At 62.6% G+C, this 22,314-nt stretch overlaps 2 protein-coding genes across 2 annotated transcripts in view; one reads left to right on the top strand and one right to left on the bottom strand.

The window, feature by feature from the left end:
- Window positions 1–3,840: 3,840 nt before the first annotated feature.
- On the top strand, window positions 3,841–21,646 carry HSD11B2 (hydroxysteroid 11-beta dehydrogenase 2). Its single transcript, XM_075433420.1, has 7 exons — window positions 3,841–3,915; window positions 4,003–4,129; window positions 17,998–18,210; window positions 18,446–18,631; window positions 18,852–18,989; window positions 19,437–19,764; window positions 21,397–21,646. Exons 1-7 carry the CDS (start codon window positions 3,841–3,843, stop codon window positions 21,644–21,646), a joined length of 1,317 nt encoding a protein of 438 aa, XP_075289535.1.
- The window catches only part of ATP6V0D1 (ATPase H+ transporting V0 subunit d1), a 35,711-nt gene continuing 34,171 nt past the window's right edge, over window positions 20,775–22,314 (bottom strand). Inside the window, exon 8 of the mRNA XM_075433656.1 lies at window positions 20,775–22,102. Within this exon, the coding sequence (XP_075289771.1) occupies window positions 21,941–22,102 (162 nt within the window). The 3' untranslated portion in view covers window positions 20,775–21,940. The remainder of the gene's footprint in view (window positions 22,103–22,314) is intronic.

Here is a 22,314-nt window from a genome sequence, read left to right as displayed (position 1 = left end):
CTTTGTCACCCCTGAACTGTCTCCAGCCCCAGATGCCAACGGGCTCCAGCGTCCCACACCTTCACCATGAAGAAGGATGGACCCACATCCATTCCAGGGGGTCTTTGAGAACATGGTGTGGGAGAGGAGCCCCATCTGCTTTAGCTAGTGAGGGACACGTCCAGCATCACCTCTCCTGTGGCCTTGACGGTCCACGGTAGGTACCCAGCCCGCAAGTGACATCCAAGGGGGTCCCAGCCCCATGGTCCCCTCTCCTGAGACAACTGCTCCCAGGAAGGACTATACCCCACGGCCTGTGCAAGGAAGCAAGCGCTGGCACAAGTCTCCATCAGCTCTTTTCAGTGGTCCCCAGTGACAGGACAAGGGGCAATGGGCACAAACTGAGGCACAGGAAGTTCCGTCTGAACACGAGGAAGAACTTCTTCCCTCTGAGGGTGACGGAGCACTGGAACAGGCTGCCCAGGGAGGTTGTGGAGTCTCCTTCTCTGAAGATGTTCAAGACCCGCCTGGACAAGGTCCTGTGTAGCCTGCTGTAGGTGACCCTGCTTCGTCAGGAGGGGTGGACTAGATGACCCACAGAGGTCCCTTCCAACCCCTACTATTCTGTGATTCTGTGATTCTGTGACAAAAGTGCCCTGTTAGGTGCTCGCCTGCGTGGCGTTTCCTAAGGAGATCATAGCCCTGGAAGCAGGACCTGCTGTTTTGGAGCAGATTAAGTACCTGTGGGATCAGTGTGGATGAATCACGTCCCTCAAGTGGCTTAGAGCCCCTGGAAATGGCTCGTGGCACTTCGAAAACAATGTCATGAATCTTCGGCAGATGAGATTAGGGAGTGGAACAATTACCTCAAAACCTGTTAGTCATGGGAGGCTCCAGGGAGCTGGAGGAACAGCCTAGGGCAAGCAGAGCCCTAGGAAGAGGTGGTGTGTGTCCCCCTCGCTGGGAACCTGCGTGAGCAGCCCCAGGAAGGGTGTGGGAGGTGGCTGCGGTCAAACCAGCCCCGCTTCCCCTGAAAAAGGTGAGCTGTAATTAACAGAACGGGTACAGAAGAGCTCAAGTAGGTCAAAAGGTAATGGGGCTATCACCAGCATTTCCTAACAGCGCAGCGTGGCTGGGAGGCACCCTCCTGTGTTGAGCAATGGGAAGATGGATGAGGCCAGGCCCTGTCTTCAAGGGAATAGCCACCAAGGTCACCCCAACCGCACAACGGCCTTTTCGGAGCGAGCTGGGGAACGGCCAAGGCTGGCAAAGGGTGCTGGTGGTCCAGCCCCACCCCACCAGACCTCTTGGTGACAACATCCATGGAAAGTCCTGACTGTGGCCAACAGAGCACACCATGGCTATCTAGAACCCATCTTGAGGTGTCCCCCAAGAAGGGCATCCCAAGACCACACACAAGGAACTCTTGAAGGGATGGATGAGTGGACACCCAACCCAGCTCTGAAGGAGACGCGTGAGTTCACACTGCAATTTGGGAAGGGCCGCTTCGTGGTCTGGGGAAGGCCACATCTGCCCTTGCTGAAGCACTGTCATCGGCACAGACTCGACGTTCTGGCTGCCCCCGTAAAACGCCGTGTCCCCGACCCCGCTCCCTCGCATGCCCCGGCAGCTCCGGCTGGGATGCTCTCTCCGGTGACCACATCTTTGTAAAATGACCTTTCTCCAGCAGGATTTTGCAAGCCCTGGGGTGGCGATGGGTGGGGACGTTTAACAGGGTCCTCTTCAGAGCCCAGGTTCCCCGAGGCTCTGCCTGGTGGCCACCTCCATTGTCTTCCCGGAGTTCAGTTCCACAAGCAAGTGGATTCCTGCGGGAGAGCCCATGGGCATGCTGTTGGGAACATGCCTTCTCCTCCTCTACCTCGCCGGCATTCCCGGCATTCCCTTGCCTGGAAAAGCAGCGCTGCTAACCCAGCCGGGTCCCACCACCACACCCCGGCAAAACCACCCCAGCCTGTTTGACGCCACGCCGCCGCCGTCGCTGACGAAATGTGTTTTTCCGCCGGTACCAGGGGGGTTGCTGGCAAGAAGGATGGCACGGGCACCCGCTGCCATTGCCACCCCCGCGCCGGGGCTTGCAGGGTCTGGCACAGCCCGGCTCCTCCAGGATCAGAGGCCGGCGTCGATGCCGGCACGCGAAAGCCTCTCGCCCTCGGCGTGGAGGGCACCGGGGGTCAGGCCCACGGCAGGGACGCACGAAGGATCACCGAGTACGGAGACTCGGTGAAATATTAAAGCAGGCACTTAATAAAGCGCGCCCGGCGGCAGCAATTACCCTGTGTAATAAACCTGGAAAGGAGAGGACTTTGCCCCCCCTGGCTGGGGCGGTGCAGGGAGCGCTTGACGGAGGTGGCACAGACCTGGTGCCCGGCGCCGTGCGGCAAAGCTTCCCCCGAGCTGTGCGGCACCGGCTTGCCGTGCCGCAGCCTGGGAATAATGCTGGGTAGCCGGGCAGCGGGATGCTGCCCGCTCCGGGTGGTGAACGAAGAGCGGGGTGCTGAGGAAGGGGTTGGGATCACCCGGGGGTTGTTAGCCCCACTTCGCGGGGTTCCCAGAGAGGAGCTGGGGATTCATTCGCACCTTACCTGCCCAGTCCAGGTGCTGGGGGAAGCCCGAGGGCAGCTGGCCCCGGTGCCGGGACCCCGGTGGCACACGGTGCAGGTCCCAGGAGCAGCACCCTGCTGCCCTGGGGGAGGCCGTGCCCTGGGCCCCCCGGTCCCAGCAGGACGTGGATGCTGGTGGCACTGGTTCTGGCCCTGGTAGCGGGCAGGGGAGCCGCTCTCCCGCTGAGCAGGGCTGCTGCTGCCTGCTGGGAAGCTCTGCCCAGCACCGAGCCAAGCCACGCCGCACTGAACCAAGCCGAGCTGAGCCATGCTGCATCAACCCGTGGCTGAACTGAGCCGACCTGAGTTGAACCGACCCGAGCTGAGCCGTGCCTACCTAGGTGGCACGATGTCCCGAGCCGTGCTGAGCCAAGCTGAGCTGAGCCAAGCCATGCAGAACCGAGCTGAGCCGAGCTGAACCAAGCAGAGCTGAGCCGAGCCATGCCTACCTAAGTGGCATGAGGTCCCCAGCCGTGCTGAGCTGAGCTGTGCCTGCGTAGGCAGCATGCTGTCCCGAGCCGGGCTGAGCCGAACCGTGCTGAACCGAGCTGAGCTGAGCCATGCAGAACCGAGCTGAGCTGTGCCAAACCAAGCTGAGCTGAGCAGAGCCGAGCCATGCTGAACTGAGCCGTGCCTACCTAGGTGGCACGATGTCCCAAGCCTGGCTGAGCCAAACTGAGCTGAGCCGTGCCAAGATGAGCCGTGCTGAGCCGTGCCTAAGTGGCACAATGTCCCGAGCCACGCTGAGCTGAGCTGAGCTGTGCCGAGCTGAGCCATGCAGAACCGAGCTGAGCTGAGCCGAGTCGAGCCGTGCTGAGCCGAGCTACGCCTGCCTACATAGCACGATGTCCTGAGCTGGGCTGAGCTGAGCTGAGCTGTGCCTACCTAGGTGGCACGATGCCCCGAGCCGAGCCGCGGGCGTCCCGCTGCCCGGCCGGTGTCCGCGCCGCCGGCCCCGCTCCCGGCCCCGGTCCCGCTCCCGCTCCCGCTCCCTTGCTGTGTTGCGTTGCGTTGCGTTGCGTTGCGTTGCGGTGCGGTGCGGTGCGGTGCGGTGCGGTGCGGTGCGGTGCGGTGCGGAGCTGCCGGGTCGCGGTGCCGGTGCCGCCGGTGCCCGGTGCCCCGGCGCGGTCCCGCCCGCCTCCCATTGGCGGCGGCGGCGGCGGCCCCGCCCCTCTCCCCCCGCCGGGGCGGTTATAAACGGGCGGCGGCGCCGGGGCCGGGGCCGGGGCCCGGGGCCGCGATGGAGCCGGGACTGGAGCGCTGGGCGTACGGCGCGCTGTGGGCGGCCCTGGCCGGCAGCCTGGCGCTGCGGGCGGCCCGGCGGGCGCTGGGGCCGGGCCGGGGGCTGCCGGCGCTGGGCCGGGGGCTGCTGCTGCCCCTGGGGCTGCTGGCCGGGCTGCAGAGCCTGTGCCGCGCCTGGCTGCCGCTGCCCCTGGGGCTGGGCCTGGCCGCCGCCGCCGGGCTGCTGCTGTGGCGGGCATCGCCCCGCGGGCTGCTGCCGGTGGCGGGCAGAGCCGTCCTGGTCACAGGTGAGTGCGGGGATGCGGCCTCGATGCCCCATGGCCCTGGCGTGGGGTCGGGGTTGGCAGGGAGCGAGGCGGCCACCGGTGCGGTGCTGCGAGCAGGGTCGTGCCAGGGTGCCGTGCCATGGGCAGAGCGGTGGCAGGGCCATCGGCTTGACCACTCACTGCTCCTCGCCCACCGGTGCGGTGCTGTGAGCAGCGTCCTGCCTGGGTGCCATGCCATGGGCAGAGTGGTGGTATGGCCACCAGCTTGACCGCTCCCCCTTTCTTGCCTACTGATGTGCTGCTGTGAGTGGGGTCCTACCAGGGTGCTGTGCCATGGGCAGAGCAGTGGCACAGCCACCAGCTTGACCACTCGCCACTCTTCATCCACTGGTGTGGTGCTGTGAGTAGGGTCCTGCCTGGGTGCCGTGTCACGGGCAGAGCGGTGGCCCGGCCATCAGCTTGACCATTCACCCCTCCTCGCCCACCGGTGCGGTGCTGCAAGCGGGGTCCCACCCGGGCACTGGCTTGCCTGCTCGTCCCTCCTCGCCTGTGTCCAAGCAGAACTGGCTGGGCTCTACCTGCTGTTGCCCCTGTCCCGGAGCGAGGTGGCTTTAGGGAGCTGCATTGGCCCCTGCAAGCAATTCCTCTGTGCAAGGGCTCGAGTGCTGACCGCTGGTTGCAGCGCGATGCCAGGAGCCGCTTCCCCTGGAAGGTGGGAGATCGAATGGGACACGTGGTGGGGCTGGTGCAGAGCCGGGCTGCTGGTTTGGGAGCACCTCGGCTGTCCTCTCCTCCCCTCCAGAGCCACGCTTGTTCTTAGAAAGCTTCTTGTGGCATCTCTAGAGGCTGCAGCGGAGCCGGCTATCTGGGGCTGAGCACCACTGCTTCATCCAGAGCTCTGTCCTAGGACCTGCTGGGGGCAAGCGAGGCCGTTGTCCTGCTCCTCTTCGGACCGCCTGGCACAGAGGTCCTCCATGGGCAAGGCAGCTCTGCGGGGGATGTGCTGCGCTCCCAGCCCATCTTTAGGATTTCTTGGCACGCAAGTGATTCCCATCTTCTTCCTCCTGCCAGTGGGACTAGAGGATGATGAAGGTAGCTGGGGCCAGCGGGTGCTTTGCTGTGAGATGGTGGCAGCAGATGTGGGGTGAGGAGGAAGTGCTCGAGCCGGGGCAGTTGTGTTCTGGGAGGGTGCTGCCGGCTCCACGTGGATGCAGAAGGGAGGGAAACCCATGGGCATGAACTTGGTGGTGCTCCCAAGCATGAGAACTCCCCTCCTGGTGGGAATGGCTGGGCTGGGCTTGGAGACACCCACCGTGGAGCAGAGGGTTTGTGTGTTTCCTAGAAAGTTGGGTCTCATGCTGGGGACGTGCTTTGAGAAGGGGAGGTGAGAGCTGGGTCCCCCGTCCAGCTCGGAGGGCTCTGCAGTGCCGGTGGGAAGCGGAGGGAGGAGGAAGCTCGGAGGAGCAAGGCAGCGGATGAATGAATGATTCAACCGAGTGAAGGTCGAAGCCACGGCAGGGCAGGGCTTGCCTGGGGAGGACATCTCCGACAGCCGGGTGCTCGCGGGTACCCCGTGGCACGCTGGGTCAAGCCAGCCCCGGCTCTCTGGCATTGCCTGTGTAATTAGTGAGTCAACGGCTGGAACAAGGTGTTCTTGCTGTGGTGCGTTGAGGTGACACCTCTGCCGCTCTGGTGTGTTTGCTCTTGGCTGTAAATACTTGGTGGTTTTACAGGTTCGAGGTGCAACCTGCGGTGCGGGATCGGCGTTTCCTTGCTGCTGGCCCGGCAGGTGCCTGAGACGGCATCCCTCGCTTGACCATTTGCATGGTAATTAGCCTGATTCTTCTGCGGATTAATTCCGGACACCTCCTGGCAACGAGGTGTTGTGTCGCTGGTGGTGTCTCCTGCGGGAGCAGCCAGGGAGGATTGGCACAGATGTGCGATCTTGGAGAAAGGCAGCCTGGCCTTCCTCCCCTTGGCCTTGGGAAGCAAACTGCAGCAGAGGGAGCAGTGCGGAGTCAGGTGCCTGGGGAGGCTGGGCATCCGTGATGGTGTGCGAGGCTGGGGACGGGGCTTCTGCTACGATCGGCCCTGCAAGTCAACCAAGAAATGCAGCAACGTCCTCTCCTGATGCCTGCCACGGAGCAGCACAGGTCCCAGCCCAAAAAGCTTTGGGCATCGTTTCCTTTTGCACTTCTTGGCCACTGGCTTAATCCTGGAGTTGCACAGGTTCAGCGATGCTTACCCGGAGCGAGGGAATGTGGCTGCGATGCTGTTTATCTCCCAGTCAAGGTGTCCCAGCTCTTCCAGATGTCTGATCCCCCGGGAGCAACATCGAGCTCTGCGTGTGATGCTCCAGCCCCGTGTGCTGGTCTGGGCATCACTGGCTGATCCAGACTTGGTTTATGAGAGGGGTGGAAGGGAAACGAACCGTGCGGCTCAGTGGGAAACAGTGGAGCAGCTGTGGCCGAGCCGCTGCCCCTGCGGTAGCAGCAGGGACAAGAAAGCTGTGACGTTCCCCATCTGCTGCCGTCTTGCGTTCCGGATGTTGCACGTGGAGCTGGGGCTTGGCCAGAGCAGGGATGGGCAGCTGCCTGCTGCTGCCTGCTCCTGCCTGCCGCTGGAGGGGAGCGAGGAGTGCTGCCATCTCCCACGGTGCATCCATCTCCTGGGCTAACAAAGTGGGTGGCCGATTGTCCCTGCCGCCCTGCCGTGACCCATGGCTGTGACCTCTGGACTCTTGCTCTGCATCCCAACTGTGCGGCTTCTCTGGGAGTGCAGCTCCGGCGGGAGGAAAGCGTTAATCCCCCTTCCTGGGGGAGGTCACAGCTGTCTGCGGAGAGGAGAGGAGGAGAATGCCCTCCTGTTCGTCCCAGGCTGGGAGAGGTCAGCCCCAGTGGGATGAGGAGAGGAGCAGAGATCGGCTGCTCCGGGCCAGGGCTGGGAGGGAGGCGGCAGCCATCCCCACGCCATCCATCTCCAGATCTGGTGATGGCACTGCTGGGTGTTCTTGGGTGCGTCGGGGTCCCCCTGAGCTGTGTGAGCACAGAGGAGGGGTGTTGCTTGTATCCCCCATCTCCCTCCGGTCAGGAATCGATATAATAAATGCTCCGGCCCCTGTAGACTGTGCTGGGGGTGGTCTGTGAGAGCAGCCTCGGGGGAAGGTGATGAGCTGCCGTTGCTTGCCCTCTCCAGATCCAGGCTGACAGCGCTTCACGTGAGGTTTGGTTTTTGACCTGGGTGGGTTTAGACACGAGCTGAGATCACCTTTGGTCCCTGTGGTCTTCGTGGATGCCTGTGAAATCCGGCGATTCCGTGGAAACTGCCAACCACGAGCAGGTTTTAGTGTTCAGTGGTGGTGGAGGGACGGCTGTGCACAGCCCGGGGCTCTGCTGAGCGACTGGAGATGTTGTGACCCTCTCGCTCTGCCGCGTGCGGCTGCTTGGGGTGAGTTTTCAGCCAGTGCCTGATTTGCGCAGATCCTTGGAGAGCACTGAATGCAAATCAGCCCATAGACCTGGTGTGCTCGCAGGGCGTTGCTGCAGCAGAGGGAAGGCATGGGTCGCGTTGCAAGGTATCGCTTCTTACACTTCAGCTCGGAGGAGAAGTTGAAAATGGTGAATCGTTGCTCTGTAAAGTTTGCATCTGCATTGCACAGCTCTGAAATAACGTGGAGCCGCAGGACCGCTGCCTGGGGGAGGTGATTTGGGTCCTTCGCATCCTTGCTCCTCCTGTCTGCAGCCTACAGTGCCAGGAGGCACCTGCAGACCAGGCTGTCCCCCAACAAATCATCTTGGTGAGCGAGACCGGCTGGCAGGTCAGGCTGCTTCAGCCCCAAAGCTGCCGTGTTTTGCTCTCTCCTCCTCCTCCTTCCTCGCTGCAGGGTAAGCTGTTTTCCTGGTGAGGCTCTCTGGTTACAGTTGCATGCCCCATTAACAATCTGAAATGGGTCAGAGCTTCAGATCCTGTTCAAGGTTAACGGAGGTGTTTGCAACGTGATCGCAGTCAAGTGGAGCTTCAGCGTTTCCCGTGGACTCGACAGATGTTGAAGCATATGGTGTCTGTGGCAGGATGGAAAGGTCTGATCCAGATGTGGGGATTCTCGCTGTTCTGCTGCAAAGGTAGATGGTTTTCCTTGGTGGAAGAGCAGCGTCGCTCCCGTCTGGACTTTGGTGCTGTCTTAGACCCATTTTCCAGCTAAACTGGGTGATTGAGAGATGTCCTGGCTCCTGGCTTTGGGGGTGTTGAGTGATGCCTGCTGGCTCCGGGATGGGCACCGCAGCTCCACGGCACGGCACGCTTGCAGCCCAGCTCTGGTGCTGAGCCTGCCAGCAGCCTTCCTGCGAAGATGCTCCAGCAGCAATTTCCACCCCGGTTCTGGAGCCGGTGAGCCAGGTCAGAGCTCCCTGCAGTCTTCCCCAGGCTAAGGGCAGGCTGCAAATCAGCTCGTTCCCTGGAATAGCTCTGGTTTTTCCAGGAGCTGTTAAAAATTAACAGCCGAGACAACTGCTCCTCCAAGCTGATGGGGGGGGGACAGGATCAAAGCCAAACACCCAAACTCCAACTCTGGTGTACAAGCAATCTCTTGAGTGTTTAAAGAAAAAACAAAAGCAAGGTTTAACTGTGTAGTTATGGGTTTTGCTGGCGGTTTTGGGGAGCGGAGCAGGAAACCTGCTTTCTCAGCCTGTCTTTGCAGGCCTGGAGGTATCCCCCCACTTTGTCAGCAGTGCTCTGTGATTTTAGGATTCTTCTTCCTCTCGCTAGGCTTCCTCAGAAGTAGCTACCTGCCCCTCCTCACCGCGGACAGGCAGACGTGTGCACTCAGCTTTTTCTCACTTCTCTATTAAATAAGCACTTCTGAAGTCTGTGAACAACACAGACCTGTTGGGGTGGGTTTTTTTTTTCTAGCACTGTTAACCAAAAAATGATGAGCGCAGCTAATTAGGAGGAAAAGCGCATCGAAGTTGCACGCCGTGGGAGAGCAGAGTTGGTAGAGAAACCCAAGCCGGCTTGCTGAACGCTCGGGGTTAGGCGGGGACATGAGAGCAGCAAAGCAGAGACTTCCCGCAGAAATGAGCTTGTCAGATGGGAACGGATGCTGCTGCGCGAGGAGAGCGGCGGAGGCAGTTGCGCCCTCCAGTCCAGTGAGCAGCCCATCTTTAATGAGGTCTGGGATTGGGTTACCCATGGTTGAGTCTGGCTCTCCTCGAGCCAGGATCTGGTTACAGAAGAGCTGCGCTGCTTTTACTACTGGTAGCACAGGGCTGGTGGACTTGCCCAGCTGGGGATTTGCTTGAGCAAGGGATGGAGTGGGGGAGTCTTCAAGGTGCCTCCAGCAAGCCTGGGCAAGCATTTGCCTTCTCACCATAGTCCCCTTTCAGTGCTGGCCCAAAACCCCATCTGGGGGACCTCTGCTTGCCCAGCAGACCTGTGCAGGAGGAAAGGCTGCAGGGTTTTCGTACCTCTGCACCTCTCCTGCAGTCTCGGATCTGAGATACTGCTGTGGAGCCTGCTAGGTGGGAAATGCCCAAGACGGTTGCCCTCGTGCTGTCAGTGTGTTGCTAGAGGTATAGTTCAGGTTTTTTAATCTTGCCCAGCATAAGCCTGTTGCCTCCTCGGGTTCTCCCTGCCTGCTATGGTACATCCATCATCTCCCATCATCCACCATCTCCCATCCCTGTTCTTCTGTCCCAGTGCGTGCTTCCACATGCAACATATCGCTTCTGCTTCCTCCTCCCCTGGAGAGCTGCCAGCCCCGGAGCTTTATCAACTTTCCTGTTGGGAGCTGGCTTCCCCATCACATGTGGTGTGCTGTCCTGGGATTTGCTGGCTCTAAGGCTGTAATCCTGAAAAGCAGTTTTCAGCTTTGTGGTGGTGCTCCCTCTTGCTGGGTGGTGGACCTTGGGGAGCCAGGTGGTGAGTGCTCCCCAGGCAGGCTGGGGACGGAGAGGAGGGATGGGCTGGTGAGCTGAGGTCCCGGAGGAGATACCTGCCCTTGGGTGTCCTGCCAATGCTTTGAATGTCTGGCCTCTCCTTTCAAGCCTTTCTCTGTTTCTTCTGATGATGGTGATCTTCTCGTGCTGGGTCTCTTAGCTTCCACCAGACATACCCTTGAGCAGATTTGTGATCCCTCCCTACCCTGTTTCTCCACTGTGGTGGTCATACTCCAGTTTGGCAATAACCATCACACTGTGCACACCTGCTTCTCATGACCCTGTCCGAAGAGCAGTGAGCAGTGCTTGCTCCTCTCCAGGGTCCCAGTTACCAGGTGGGGACAAGCTCTATAATCTGGGCTGCACAGCCATCCCATAATCACTTCTGTCCCCCCTTCAGCTGGTGTGCTGGGCTCTGCCTGTGCCGTCCCAAGCCAAAGGGCATGTCCAGGGCGCTGCCCTGTGCATCGCCCTTCAGCCTGGGTCAGCGTGACTGTGTCCAGGCACCTCAGCCTGGAGAGCCACCTTCATGTGTTCTGGGGAATATGCACCAAAATAGTCTCGTGATACTCAAATGCTGGCTCTGAAGAGCTGGTGGGTGCTGCAGGTGGAGAGTGAGGAGGGGAAAGGCCAGCCCCGTACAACCTAAATCTGGTGTAGAAGGGGCTGGTGCGGTTTGAGATGGCCATGGGGGTGCAGCTCATAGCCTGGAGGTCTGAACAGCTCGATATATTTCAAAAGCTGTCTTGGCTGAAGGTAAACTGATGCTCACTCAAGTGTTTTACTTAGTTTCTCAAAAAAAAACCCCAAACAAAAACCCCTGAGCTCCAGGTGGATCTGGAAGCTGCAAGAGAAAATACAGTTGGTGCAACCACAGAGCCCATGGTGAGGTGGGGATGGGCAGGGCTTGTGCCCATTGTTCTGCTTCCCTGGACTTGTGGCACGTGGTGGGAGTTTGTTGTGGTGATGAGATGGCACCTTACAAGGTCGAATTTCATCACCAAAATACCCCTGACCTGCTACAGCTCTGCAGCTTTACTGGGGTGCTGCACGCTCTGAGCTGCTTAACGTTGTGATTCCCTGGGCATGGAGTGGCCACTTTGGCTGGTGCTGCCCCAGCCTGGCTCGGTTCCTGCTGGCACCACGTGTTGCAGCCCCCGGTGACTTGTCCCCCTCCTTGGAGCAGTGGGTGGCATGGCACCCCATCCTGGGTGGCTGTTCAGGGCTCTTCCACGGCTGGCGTGACCCGCCTGGAGGTTCTCCTGGTGCTGCAGTGGCTGTGGTGCTTTGCTATCCTGGCTTGCAAGACCTTCCCTGAGATGTCCCTGGGTGGTGATGGCTCACAGTGGTCCAAGCACAAGAGTTGGTCTTCCCTTCTGCTGCATGTGGATGGCTTAGCCCTGCCTGTAGCAGATCCTGGGCATGACCTTCTGCCTCTCCTTGCTGGCTCCTGGGGCCTGATGTGTTCTCATCACATATGAGAGATGGACGTGAGCTTGGGTGGTGTTTCTCCAGCCTGCTGGGAGTCCCTGGGGAGCCTTTTTCAGCCCGGGGATGCTCGCAGCAGGTGCCCCAGCCGTGGCTTTGCTGCCACCACTTCATTCCCTGGGAGCATCTTCAGTGCTGCATCCTGGCCGTGGCTGGGGGAGCTTTCTGCCTTCCCAGCCTGGCTCCCACCCGGCCTCTCCCTCTCCAAGAGCCCAGGCAGACGTGTCACCGGCACTGGCTTGGCATCGGCGCCGATCCAGTCGCGCCGTCCCTGGGCTGTGGGTGTCCTTCCCAGCGACAGCTCTTGCTGATGGATGGCTTTCGTGGCTCGCCGGTGCCGTGTTCCCAGTTCGCTGTGTTCTCTCCGAAGGTGTTTATTAACCCGGTTATCGCTGCAGCTCTTCACAGCTTCCTCTTCTCGGGGGGGACATCCATCCATCCCAGATTAGCTCTGAGGGACAGGCTGTGCCCTTCCCCAAGCGATAGCTGTGCTGCCTGCTTCTCCCGCTCATCCCTGCCCGCAGGAACCTCAAATCCTTGAACGCGAGAGTCTGGCCGCTCCTTTGTGGGAGAGGATCTCCCATCGTGGACAGCAGCTGCTGGAAGGTCCTGCCTGGCCCCGGGATGCAGCAAGAGGCTGCTTCTAGGAAATTCCCTGCACCCTTTTTCTGCGAAACCCCGAAGCGTGGCAGCGTTGCTGGGAGGTGAGGCACTTCCTCCACCCAGCTTGTTTGTGAGCCTGGGTTGGTCCTCACCAGCAGCAGCGTCGCCAGCCCCGCTGCTGTGCCGGGAGCTGGGTTATCTCCCGGGCTGTCCTGCATCTGAGGAAGACTCTGGCGCTTTCACATCGGCTGCCCCGCTGGTGCAAGCCCTTAGGCTGAGCTTAGCAGGGCTGGGTGCCCAGCTGCCCTCCTGAGACCTGAAAGCCTGCGCTGCGGGCTGCGAGCTTGCGGGTAGATCCCGACCCCCTCGAGCGTCTCACCAGGCACTGGCCGTGTGCAGGGGAGGGTGGCTGGGCTTGTTTCTGTCCCAGCCGGGCTCCTGGCTGCACCACGGCCACATGCGATGTAACGAGCTCCTGGCTTTGTTAGCCCCGTCGGTTGCAAGCAGCATCTGCTGCCCAGCCTTGGAGGGGGTATAAGGCATCTGGGTGGCTTTTAGTGGCGGTGACAGGGAGGGCTGCGGCTCCTCACGCTGGTTTATCTCATGGCTGCTCTTGTGCCATTGGGTCACCGGAACCAGTGGCTGCTCCTGAGAAATGGGCTTTAATTCAGGAGCCATGGGTGCATCCGTGCCGGCCTCGGGGTTCCTCGTCAGCTCTGCCCAGCTGCTTCAGGTTGTCTAGGTGGAAAATCAGATTTTTTCCCCCTTCTCTTTGGTTCATTAAGTGAAACATATCTCCCCGGGTGGAGGTGGCGGGGTGCGAGGCTTCAGAAACACTTGGCTAATCTGTTGTAATTCACACCATCTGGCCATCGTCCCCAGCGCGGGGAGGGGGTTGGGCCACCCCATACCCCCCGCGGTGATGAGCATCCCCGGCTCTGCCTTCTGCTGTGGTCCGTGGGCCTCCCTGGGGGGCTGCCTGGCCCCCACCCCACCCTGTAGAACCGGCTGGAGGGACACGGCCGGGGCATTTCATCCCAGGCGGCGGGAGCTGTCAGCACCCCGGCCGGGAATCTCGCTGCCGCTGCTCGTGCCGGCTGTGCCCCCTTGCCTCGGGTCCTGCCCGGGGAGGGAGGCTGAGGCTCTGCAGGGACGCCCACCCAGGCTGCTTGGGCAGGGGGCTCGTGCGTTGTCCCCTCGCCAGGGATTTGGGGATGGGATTTGGGTCGTCCCCGATGGCATCTCCCTGGTTTAATTTAGTTGAAGTAGGCTCGTGGCTGCCTGAAAGCGGGTGCTGAGAACCAGCAGCAGCATCACCACCTCCTGCCACCCTGGCCCCGTCTGCCAGCGCCCCGGCACGGGGGCTGCTCCCGGGGAGGGGGGGGTCCCGCTGGCAGCGGGGACACCCCACTTTCGGCACAGCACGCTGCCGCACGAGCCACTGGCTGGGGTGCAGTTTCCTGTTGACGGCGATGCCACCGGCTGCGGTGGGGTGGGGGCTGCCAGTGCCCCTGGCCGGTCTCGCTGCCCCGGCAGGACCCCGGGTGCGGGCAGGTGATGGCAGGCTGGGGAGACGGTGGGCAGCTGGGGTGGCTCGGCTGCCATGGGCACAGGAGCTCCTGCCGTCCCCTCCCTCCCCAGCACCCTGCCAAGAATTTGTTCCCACTCGCCCGGGGCTGACATCACCCCTTTATCGCTCCTCGCTCCAAACGTGTGTGGCATCCGGGAGGTGTTGGCCACGGGGCCCTGCCCTGCCCGTGCCGGCTTTGCTGGGCACTTCCTCCTGCCCCATGCAGGGACCACCCTCACCGAGTCCCTTTTGGGGTGCCCCATCCCCTCCGGTGGCACCATCCCCGCTCCAGCTGCGCCACTTGGTGCCACCTCGCCCTGGGCTTCCTCCTCCATGGGGTGGATCTGGGACAGAGCCGGGATGGCCGCCCCCAAGAAGCCGAGCTAGGATCAGGGCCCGCTGCGGTGCCCGGCTGAGCCTCCCTGCTTGACCCCATCCCACGCCTGGAGGAGCCGGATCTGAGGCGGCAGCGGTGAATCCTGCCAGTTCCAGAAGGCAACACCTCCGAGCAAAATGTCAGCCATGTTTAGCTTGGCATCCCGGGCAGGATTTGAGCTTGAGCGTACGGAAACAAGGAGCTCAGCATGTTAATCTGCTCAGCCTTGGCACTCCGGCTCCTGGTGTCCTTCAGCCCAGCGCTGGGAGGCTGGTGACAGCAGTGACAGTCCCGTCTTGGTGAGGCATCTCGGGCAGGGTGGTGGGACACGCAGCCCAAAAGCTCTGCGCGGGAGGTGGGATTGACGGCCTGGGATTTGCGGAGCAGTGGCAGGGCTGCAAGGGGGCACACGGGGCACAATGCTGCTCTGGGTGTCCGACCTGTCTGAGAAGCACCCGGCTGCCTCAGGGCTTGGCGAGAGATGGAGCATCCCCAAAGGACACCCCACAGCCACCCTGCTGCCCATCCGCCCCAGGTACCCGGGTGGCCCAGGGCTGACCCTGGGAGGGGGGGGGCTGGTCCCTCGGAGGGATGCTCAGTCCCGGGGCAACCCCTCTCCAGCTTCCATGCTGGGGTCCCGGGCAGGGGTGGCCATGGAAGGAGCAGCTCCGGGGATTTCAGCCGCACGGGGCTTCTTCAGCTGAGCTGTGCTTCTGACTGCTGAGGTTTCCCAGGTCCGTGCTGGTCCTCTCCCATCGTGCATGGCTCAGGGATGAGGATGCGTGGCTTGTGGTTCGGGATGAGGATGCACAGCCAGTCTGACCTGTGCCACCGGCCCTCCATCACGTACCGTGCCGGCGGTGGGCGCAGGACCAGCGTTGGGGGGTGGGGGGTGGTGGTTGTGGTTTGGCAGCTCCCGGGCGGCAGCGGCGTTATCACCGTCTCAGCTCTGCTCAGCAAACTGCAGCGTTGATTTCGAGCATGCGTCCGTGCGCGGCGGCCTCGGTGCTGGCTGCAGGAGCAGCGCCGATACCTGAGACGGCAAAAAGCCAGCGCCGCGCCTGACTCACCCGACAGACATGTGCCCGCACCAAACTGGGACCGCGGCTTCAGCTGGTGGCACGTGAGCCCAGCCCAGGTCCTGGCAGCGAGGAACCACGAGCAGTGCCCACCCCTGCCATGGCTGGGCAGACTGGCTGGGAGCTGCCAGCGGCTCTGCTTTCGCCGGCGAGGGGCATCTCCGGGCGGTGGGCACGCCGTGCCGCATGATCCATCCTCTTTGCCCTCGCCGAGTGGGTGGGAGGGCACACCAACGGCGATGCCAGCAGCCAAACCTTTTTTGCTTGCCCGAGATGGGTAAAGCCAGGGCTCGTCGTGCCAAAATCCCAGCAGAGGCAGGCATGTCTCACTCCTGGGGGAGCCAGTGGACTGGCTGAGCTCCTGCGAAGTCCCCAGGAATTGCTGCCGACGCGCTGCTCCGGCAAAAGGCCAGCCGGCCCCCGGAGTGGGCGTTTGCCCCGGCTTGCTGAGCCTGCAGAGCTCTGCCAGGTTTGTCTCCCACTGCAGCGAAAGCCTCTGGCTGCTGGGCTGGGGCCGTGGGGATTGCGACCGGGGGCTTTGAGCCGCCTGCCTTCCTCCGCCGCGCTCCCTATGCCGGGCTTCTCCCGTGCTCCATCCAACCGCGATCCCTCACGCTGGCACGGATGCAAAACCGGTCGGCAAGCTGGGAGCCGCGGCGGGGGGAGCTGGCACCGGCATCTCCTCGTGATGCGGCATCCTTGGCAGCACCAGCCTCGCCGGGGCTGCACAGACTGGCCGGCTCCAGCGCTCCCGGCAGGGCCGAGCCACTGGCGGTGGTTCCCGTGCCAGCCCCGGTGTGGCCGGCAGCGCGCTGGTAGCCATGGGGAGCAAGCATGGCGCCGGGCGAGCTGCCGTGCCTTGGGGCTGCGGGTTGTGATCCCAGGGGGTTTCATTCTCCCTCCCTGCGCTCTTGGCCATGCCTGAGTGTGGTGCCTGGGAAGACGAGCAGCACCAGAGACCTTAAATAACACCAGAGCATTCTCGCCCTCCTGGCCCCGGGCCTCCCGCCAGCCTCCCAGAAGGGTTGGAGGGGTTTTTTTTTTTCGTGTGTGTGTGAATAAATTAAAACTTCCGAAACAAACCCTCCGACCGCCCCGCTCCTCTCAGGCAAAACAAACCCTGCCTGGCTCAGACGGCACGCGGCCGTGTTTGCTCCCTCCTTGCCAGGCTTGCCCAAAACAAGCCGGCAAACCTGGCGCTCTCGAGTTTTTTTGGGATGCTTCCTGGTGTTTTGAGGCTCGGGAGGTGATGGGCAGATTTGTGTTTGGACTGGAAGCTTTTCTTGCCGGCTGGGGCGGGAGCAGCACAGGTAACCGTGTCCCGACAGCGGCGGTGGGCAGGGTGCTGGCTGCGGCACGGCGAGGCCGCGGCCGCGAGCACTTTTATTTTTAAACCTTATCTTTATTGCAGTTTTCTCCTGCCCTGTTGGGAAAGGCGAAACGCACCTTTATCTGGCGGGCTGCTGGCAGCACGACCCGTTCCTGGGAGGGGAGAGGCGGATGCGCCGTGCCGGCAGCACCTTCGGCATCCCCTGCAGCCCCAGGGATGGGGCCAGGGACGATGCTGGGGTGATGCTGAGCCGGTTCGGCATGCGCCCACGATGGGTGCTGGGTGTTACGTGGGCTGCTCGGGGAAGGGGGAGGTCCCTGCATCCCTCTCCTCCCAGCTGAGCACCTCTGGGGTGTGTTCTGCTCTGGCCTTTGGCCAGGGGCTTTATTACAGGTTTCTGACGCAGCAATAAAGTAAAGCCGAGCTGGGGACCGGCCCGTGGACGCTGAGCTGAGGAGGGCTTAGCTGGCCCCCCCAGTCCCAGCCTGGGGGAGCCAAGGGGGCAGCGGGTCCCCATGCCCACCCTGGGGCTGGCAGGAGGAGTGCTGGGCAGGCTCTGGGGTCTCGTGGGGCCCATGGAGTCCGTGGCAGTGCCTGGGGCCACCGGTGCGTCCATCCCGCTGAATAGGGCCCTTTCTCAGGGATGTCCTGAGGAGCACCCCAGGGGGCCAGGCAGGAGGGTGCAGGAGCCGCGGGGCTGCCCCTCCAGCGATCCCCTGTTAATGGTTAATGCGGCCGGGCAGCGGCGCGGGCTCCCTCCGAGCTATCAGCGCTGCCATCGGCCCCGGGAACAGGCTGTACCTTGCTGCCGCTGTTTGCACCCCAGCTGCTCCTGCACTGGCCACCGGCCCTGCCACTGCCCCACGACACCCAGCTCCTGCCCGGGCTGTCCCCCAGCCACCCTGACGGTGGCTCTGTGGGTGACAGTGTCACCTGGGGTGCCCCTGCTCCAGCTGAGATGGAGGAGACGAGGCCAGGACCAGGCGCGGCAGCACCCAGTGCTCCCCGGCACGGGACATCCTTGTCCGATGCTCCCTCGAAGGATGCAGGGTGGCAGGGGCAGACCAGGATGCCTCTTTTTTTCCTTCCCGTCTTTAATCCCCTCGGTCCCGGGGCCCTGGCGCCCGACGGAGCTGCCGGAGGGCATTTGCCAGGTGACACCTCCTGCCCCGCATGGCTGCTTGGCGCTGGGCTGTCCGGGTGCCTCCCTGTGCCCCCGGTTTTACCTGCATCGGAGGGGCGCTCGGGGCGATGGGGGTTGCAGATAAGGGAGGGATTTCTTCCTCTGTTGTGTGCGGAAGAGAGAAAAGAGCAGCTCCACAACCTGCGAATGCCCCAGGGCAAGGTCATGTCCCCGAGGAGGGTGGTCCCAAGGTGGGGACTGATGCTGGCTGAGGGTTGGGGTTTGGTCCCTGGGGATGGAGAGGCAGAGCTCGTGGCCCCTGGGGGCTGGGGGCAGCTGGCTGGTGGCTGTCGCCGGCCGCTGAAGGGCTCCCCTCGGCTCTCACAGGCTGTGACTCGGGCTTCGGGCAGGCGACGGCGCGGCACTTGGACGCCATGGGCTTCCGGGTGTTCGCCAGCGTGCTGGACCCGCAGGGGCCCGGCGCCCAGGAGCTGCGCAGGAGCTGCTCACCGAGGCTGACGCTGCTGCAGATGGACCTGACCAAGCCGGAGGACATCCAGCGCGTCCTGCAGCACATGCAGGCCCACACCAACAGCACAGGTAGGAGCCCTCGGCACCCCCCCCGCCCCCAGGACCTCAGCTTGCGGCAGTGCCCCCCACTGCGGGCTGCATCCCTGCGGACACCCATGCCGACAGCCTCTGCTACCGGGGCTTGTCCCGGGGCACCCCGCAATTCCCTGCAGGACCTCCACGAGCCAGGGAGCAGCTGGGATGCCAAGGGTGAGGGGGGTCCCCCCGTTGGGGGTCACCTCTTTAGAGCATCCCATCCCCACAGGGCTCTGGGGCCTGGTGAACAACGCCGGCTTCAACGACATCATCGCCGACGCCGAGCTCTCTCCGCTGGGCAAATTCCGCGCCTGCATGGAGGTGAACTTCTTCGGTTCGCTGGAGCTCACCAAGGGGCTGCTGCCCCTGCTCCGCTCTGCCGGCGGGCGCATCGTCACCGTCAGCAGCCCTGCGGGTGAGCAGCCTGCCTTCACCCCCGGCGTGGCTGTGGGGCGAGCATCCCCATGGCGCGGCGTCGCTCCCGCAGCCCCCGGGCACCTCTGCTTCCCCCGCATCAGCCTTGCGCCGAGGCCAGGAGCGCAGCCCTGCGCAAGCCCTCCCGACCCCCTGCCTGCCCCCAGCCACGCAGGCAGCTGCCCCAGAGCCCGCTCACTCGTCCTTTTTGCTCCTGCAAGGTGACCTGCCCTTCCCCTGCCTGGCAGCCTACGGGGCCTCGAAGGCAGCCCTCAGCCTGCTCATGGACACCTTCCGCAGCGAGCTCCAGCCCTGGGGTGTCAAAGTCAGCCTCATCCTGCCTGGCTACTACAAAACAGGTAAGAGGGTCAGCACCTGCTGGCTGGCAGCACCCACAGGCAAAGGGGATGTACCCCGGGGGGCAGTCGGTGGTGCAGGATGCAGCTTCTGAGCATCCCTGGCCACCTCCCTGGGGACGGTGGCCATCCTGTGGCCTTTGGGCTCCAGTTGGTGAGAGGCAGGGTCAGGGTCAAGCCCTGCCAGCGGATCCTCTGCCGCTGGGGCTGGCCAGACCAGCTTGGTCACGTTTACGGTAGCACCAGCCCCACTGCAGGCAAGGTCCAAGACCTCTGGTTCCGTGCCGGGCTCTGAGGAGCCACCACGGTGCTCCCCACCATGCTTCCACCCCGTGGCAGATCTCTGTCGGGGTTTCAGCAGGACCTTCCTAGGGGCTGCTGGCACCCGTGCTGGGGGTGCTGGAGGAGGGAGGGCCACGCAGCTCACGGGGGGTGGCCGCGTCCTTGCAGGGACGACGTGCGACCCTGCCTTCTGGAACCTGCAGAAGCAGCAGCTGGTGGCCAGCCTGCCCCGGGAGCTGCTGCAGGCCTACGGCGAGGACTACGTGGAGGAGATCAACCGCCAGTTCATCCAGTTCATGAAGGTGGCAGTGGAGGACCTCAGCGCGGTGGTGAACAGCATCACAGACGGGCTCTTGGCTGCCAACCCAGCCGTGCGCTACTACCCAGGGCAGGGCCTTGGGCTGATGTATTTCATACACCGCTACCTGCCCTATTTTGTCCGAGACTTGTTCCTGAAAGGATTCTTCATCAACCCCAAGCTGCCCCGAGCGCTGCGGCGAGAGCACCACGACGACGCGAAGGCGGCCTGACCGCGGCCCGCATGCGGTCGGGGGGCAGGAGCCAGCCCTCTCCCGGGATTTCCAGGCACACCAGCCCCCGAGCGCGTGCGCAGCCGCCGGCATCGCCCTCCTGCACCACGGGGGAACGATCAGCACTAGACGTCAAAAACCAAATTGCTTTCCAAAATCAGGCAGATCTATTTTCTATTGTGCGAGAATCAACGTTTTCTAGAGACCTTGTTTTTGTATTTTTTCTAACCGCGCATCCCGCGGCTCTGCACCACGGGCCGGGATGTACCTTGGGTGTTTCTCAGCTACCCGACATCTTCCTCGCTGCTGCCGGAGCTGCAAGCGTTTGTCTGCGTCACCTCTTAGCTGGGTCAGGCTGGGGACTCTGCAGCTGCTGCTGCGCCAACCCCTGCCTCCCCGCTGTTCCGTACACACTCCACGTGCTCCCGGCGAGCACGGGGGTTGAGGCCGGGCTGCGGAGCTCTTCACGAGATGAACTACGTGATTGTCACTTTTTAAATAAATCTGTTCTTGATACGCCACCGGGCTCTGGCTGTCTCCTTCCGCGGTGCAGTGCTGTGCTGCGCAGTCAGGGATGCCTGAGCTGGGTCACGGCTGGCACTGCTCTGACCTTTTGCTTTGCTCTGACTCTGTGGCCCTGGCAGGGGTGACGGTCACAGACGGACAGCCCCATGCAGAAAGCCCAGGCGCGGGGGGCCAAGCCCAGCAGAGGCAGGGGATCTGTCACGCAGCTCCCTAACTGCACGGCTCACTGCCATCTGGCTGCGTGAGCAGCGGGGGCTGCATCTCGCGGGCCCCCAGCAGCTCAGCACCCACAGACCAGGCATCGCCTGGGGCCCCTGGGGCAGAAGCAAGTACCCAAGTCATGCAGGAGCCACACGAGGCTCCACTACTGCAACTATCACCTCCCCCCAGCTGCTGCAGGCTCCTTGTGGGGCTGGAGGAGCAGGCACCCAAGTAAGCAGGGAGAGCACGGTGCAGGAGGCAGATATTTATTGGTGCAGAGAGGAGGGGATCACGGGGTCACAAACACTGCAGAGGTGACCACAGCACAAGCTGGGACAGAGCTGCTCTCCACCCATCCCTCGCAGCACCGAGCATGTGTTTGCTCACCAGCGAGGCTTCTCCGCTGCCACACCACCACGGAGCATCTCCCAGCCAGCGAGCGCAGCAAGGAGCAGGTGCGCCACGCCATGCCCAGGGCTTGGCTCCCACCCCTACCCACAGACAGGCAGGGCCGGGGCAGGGCCTGGGGCATTTCTGCCGCCCTCTGCGCTCATCGGGGTGGCCCCGTGGAACCAGTTGTGCCCGCACAGCTCCATGGCACAAGGCAGGAGGCTGTGCAGGGTTCCTGCACCATCTCCCGAGGCAGAAAGAGCCCCAACTCCTGCATGGCTGTGAGGATCTGGTCCGAGCTGAGGGTGCTCTCCGTGGCGGGAAGGAGCTCAGCCAGCTCACAGAGCCCTTCCACGCTGCAGGGCAGGAGTGAGACTGAGAGCCGCTTCCACGGACACAGCGAGGCCACACTAGTGCAGCTGCTGCTGGAGCTCCACAAGCGCTCTGGCTCTGCCCCCACGTTCCCACAGGCTCCATCCCAGTCCTGGCCCTGGCTGCTCCATCTCTCCCAGGTCAGGGTTAGCTACAGGGGCATGCAGGGATTGCACAGCAGCACGGGCTACGCTACAAACCACACTCAAACTAAATCTCACAGGAAGAACACTGAGGAGGAGGCGTGCAGAGCACGGGCAGAGAGGACCCCCAGCCATGGCAGACCCGATGCATTCCTCTGGTGGTGGGAACCCTTCGGAGGCAGAAACCCCCCAGCCGGTGCTTGCTCTAAGAGCATAAGCAGATACAGAAGATTAGTACAGCGACATGGGGACTACTAGGTAGGCAAGAGGAGGTGTCCCTCCTGCTGCAGAGGGCCAAGCCTGTGCCACTGGTCCCTCTGGACCCCTCACAGCACACACAACTCAAACTTCAGCTCGTGAATAATTTAACTAGCAACTGTACAGTTTCCTCATCTGAGCCAGTTCCACAGATGGGATGTCCCTGGAGTCTGGGTGAGGGGTAACTCGGGGAGCTAGACTGGGGTCCCACCAAGCTCCAGGGGCGCGAGGGTCGGGCAGGAGCAGGGCAGGGTTAGAAGATGGGAATGTAGTTGTCGATCTTGGTCCTGTGCCGCTGGGCAATGCACTCTGCGATCCACACAATGTTACGGCACTCCTGCTCCTTCAGCTTCACGAAGGCATAGAAGACTCCAAAGTGGAACTGGTTGAGGAAGGCCAGCTTGTTCAGCTTCACCTGGGGAAAGCCAGAGGAGGACATGTCACTTGTCCACCTCAGACAGGAGGAGATGCTCAGGGCAAGCACGGAGCAGCCTGGGAGGCACCACGGCTTCCCCAGCAGGCTGGGGGGCTCAGCACGGTATCCTGCTCTGCACCTCCCCAGCTCTTCGGGGCAGCTCTAACCCTGGCTCAGGACAGGCTCCAGCATTTGAAGGTGGAAATATTTCA

The sequence above is a fragment of the Opisthocomus hoazin genome, chromosome 12 (assembly GCF_030867145.1).
Source record: "Opisthocomus hoazin isolate bOpiHoa1 chromosome 12, bOpiHoa1.hap1, whole genome shotgun sequence".
NCBI lineage: Eukaryota > Metazoa > Chordata > Aves > Opisthocomiformes > Opisthocomidae > Opisthocomus > Opisthocomus hoazin.
Note: the sequence above shows the minus strand (reverse complement) of the source record. Positions and strands in the feature narration are given on the sequence as shown.

What these genes read in the sequence shown, in the direction of transcription:
- HSD11B2 (XM_075433420.1), top strand. Translation starts at nt 3,841, where the DNA reads ATGGAGCCGGGACTGGAGCGCTGGGCGTACGGCGCGCTGTGGGCGGCC. An exon ending in CAGAGCCGTCCTGGTCACAG is followed by an intron (nt 4,130 to 17,997) that starts GTGAGTGCGGGG and finishes CGGCTCTCACAG; the next exon opens with GCTGTGACTCGGGCTTCGGG. An exon ending in GCCTGGCTACTACAAAACAG is followed by an intron (nt 18,990 to 19,436) that starts GTAAGAGGGTCA and finishes GCGTCCTTGCAG; the next exon opens with GGACGACGTGCGACCCTGCC.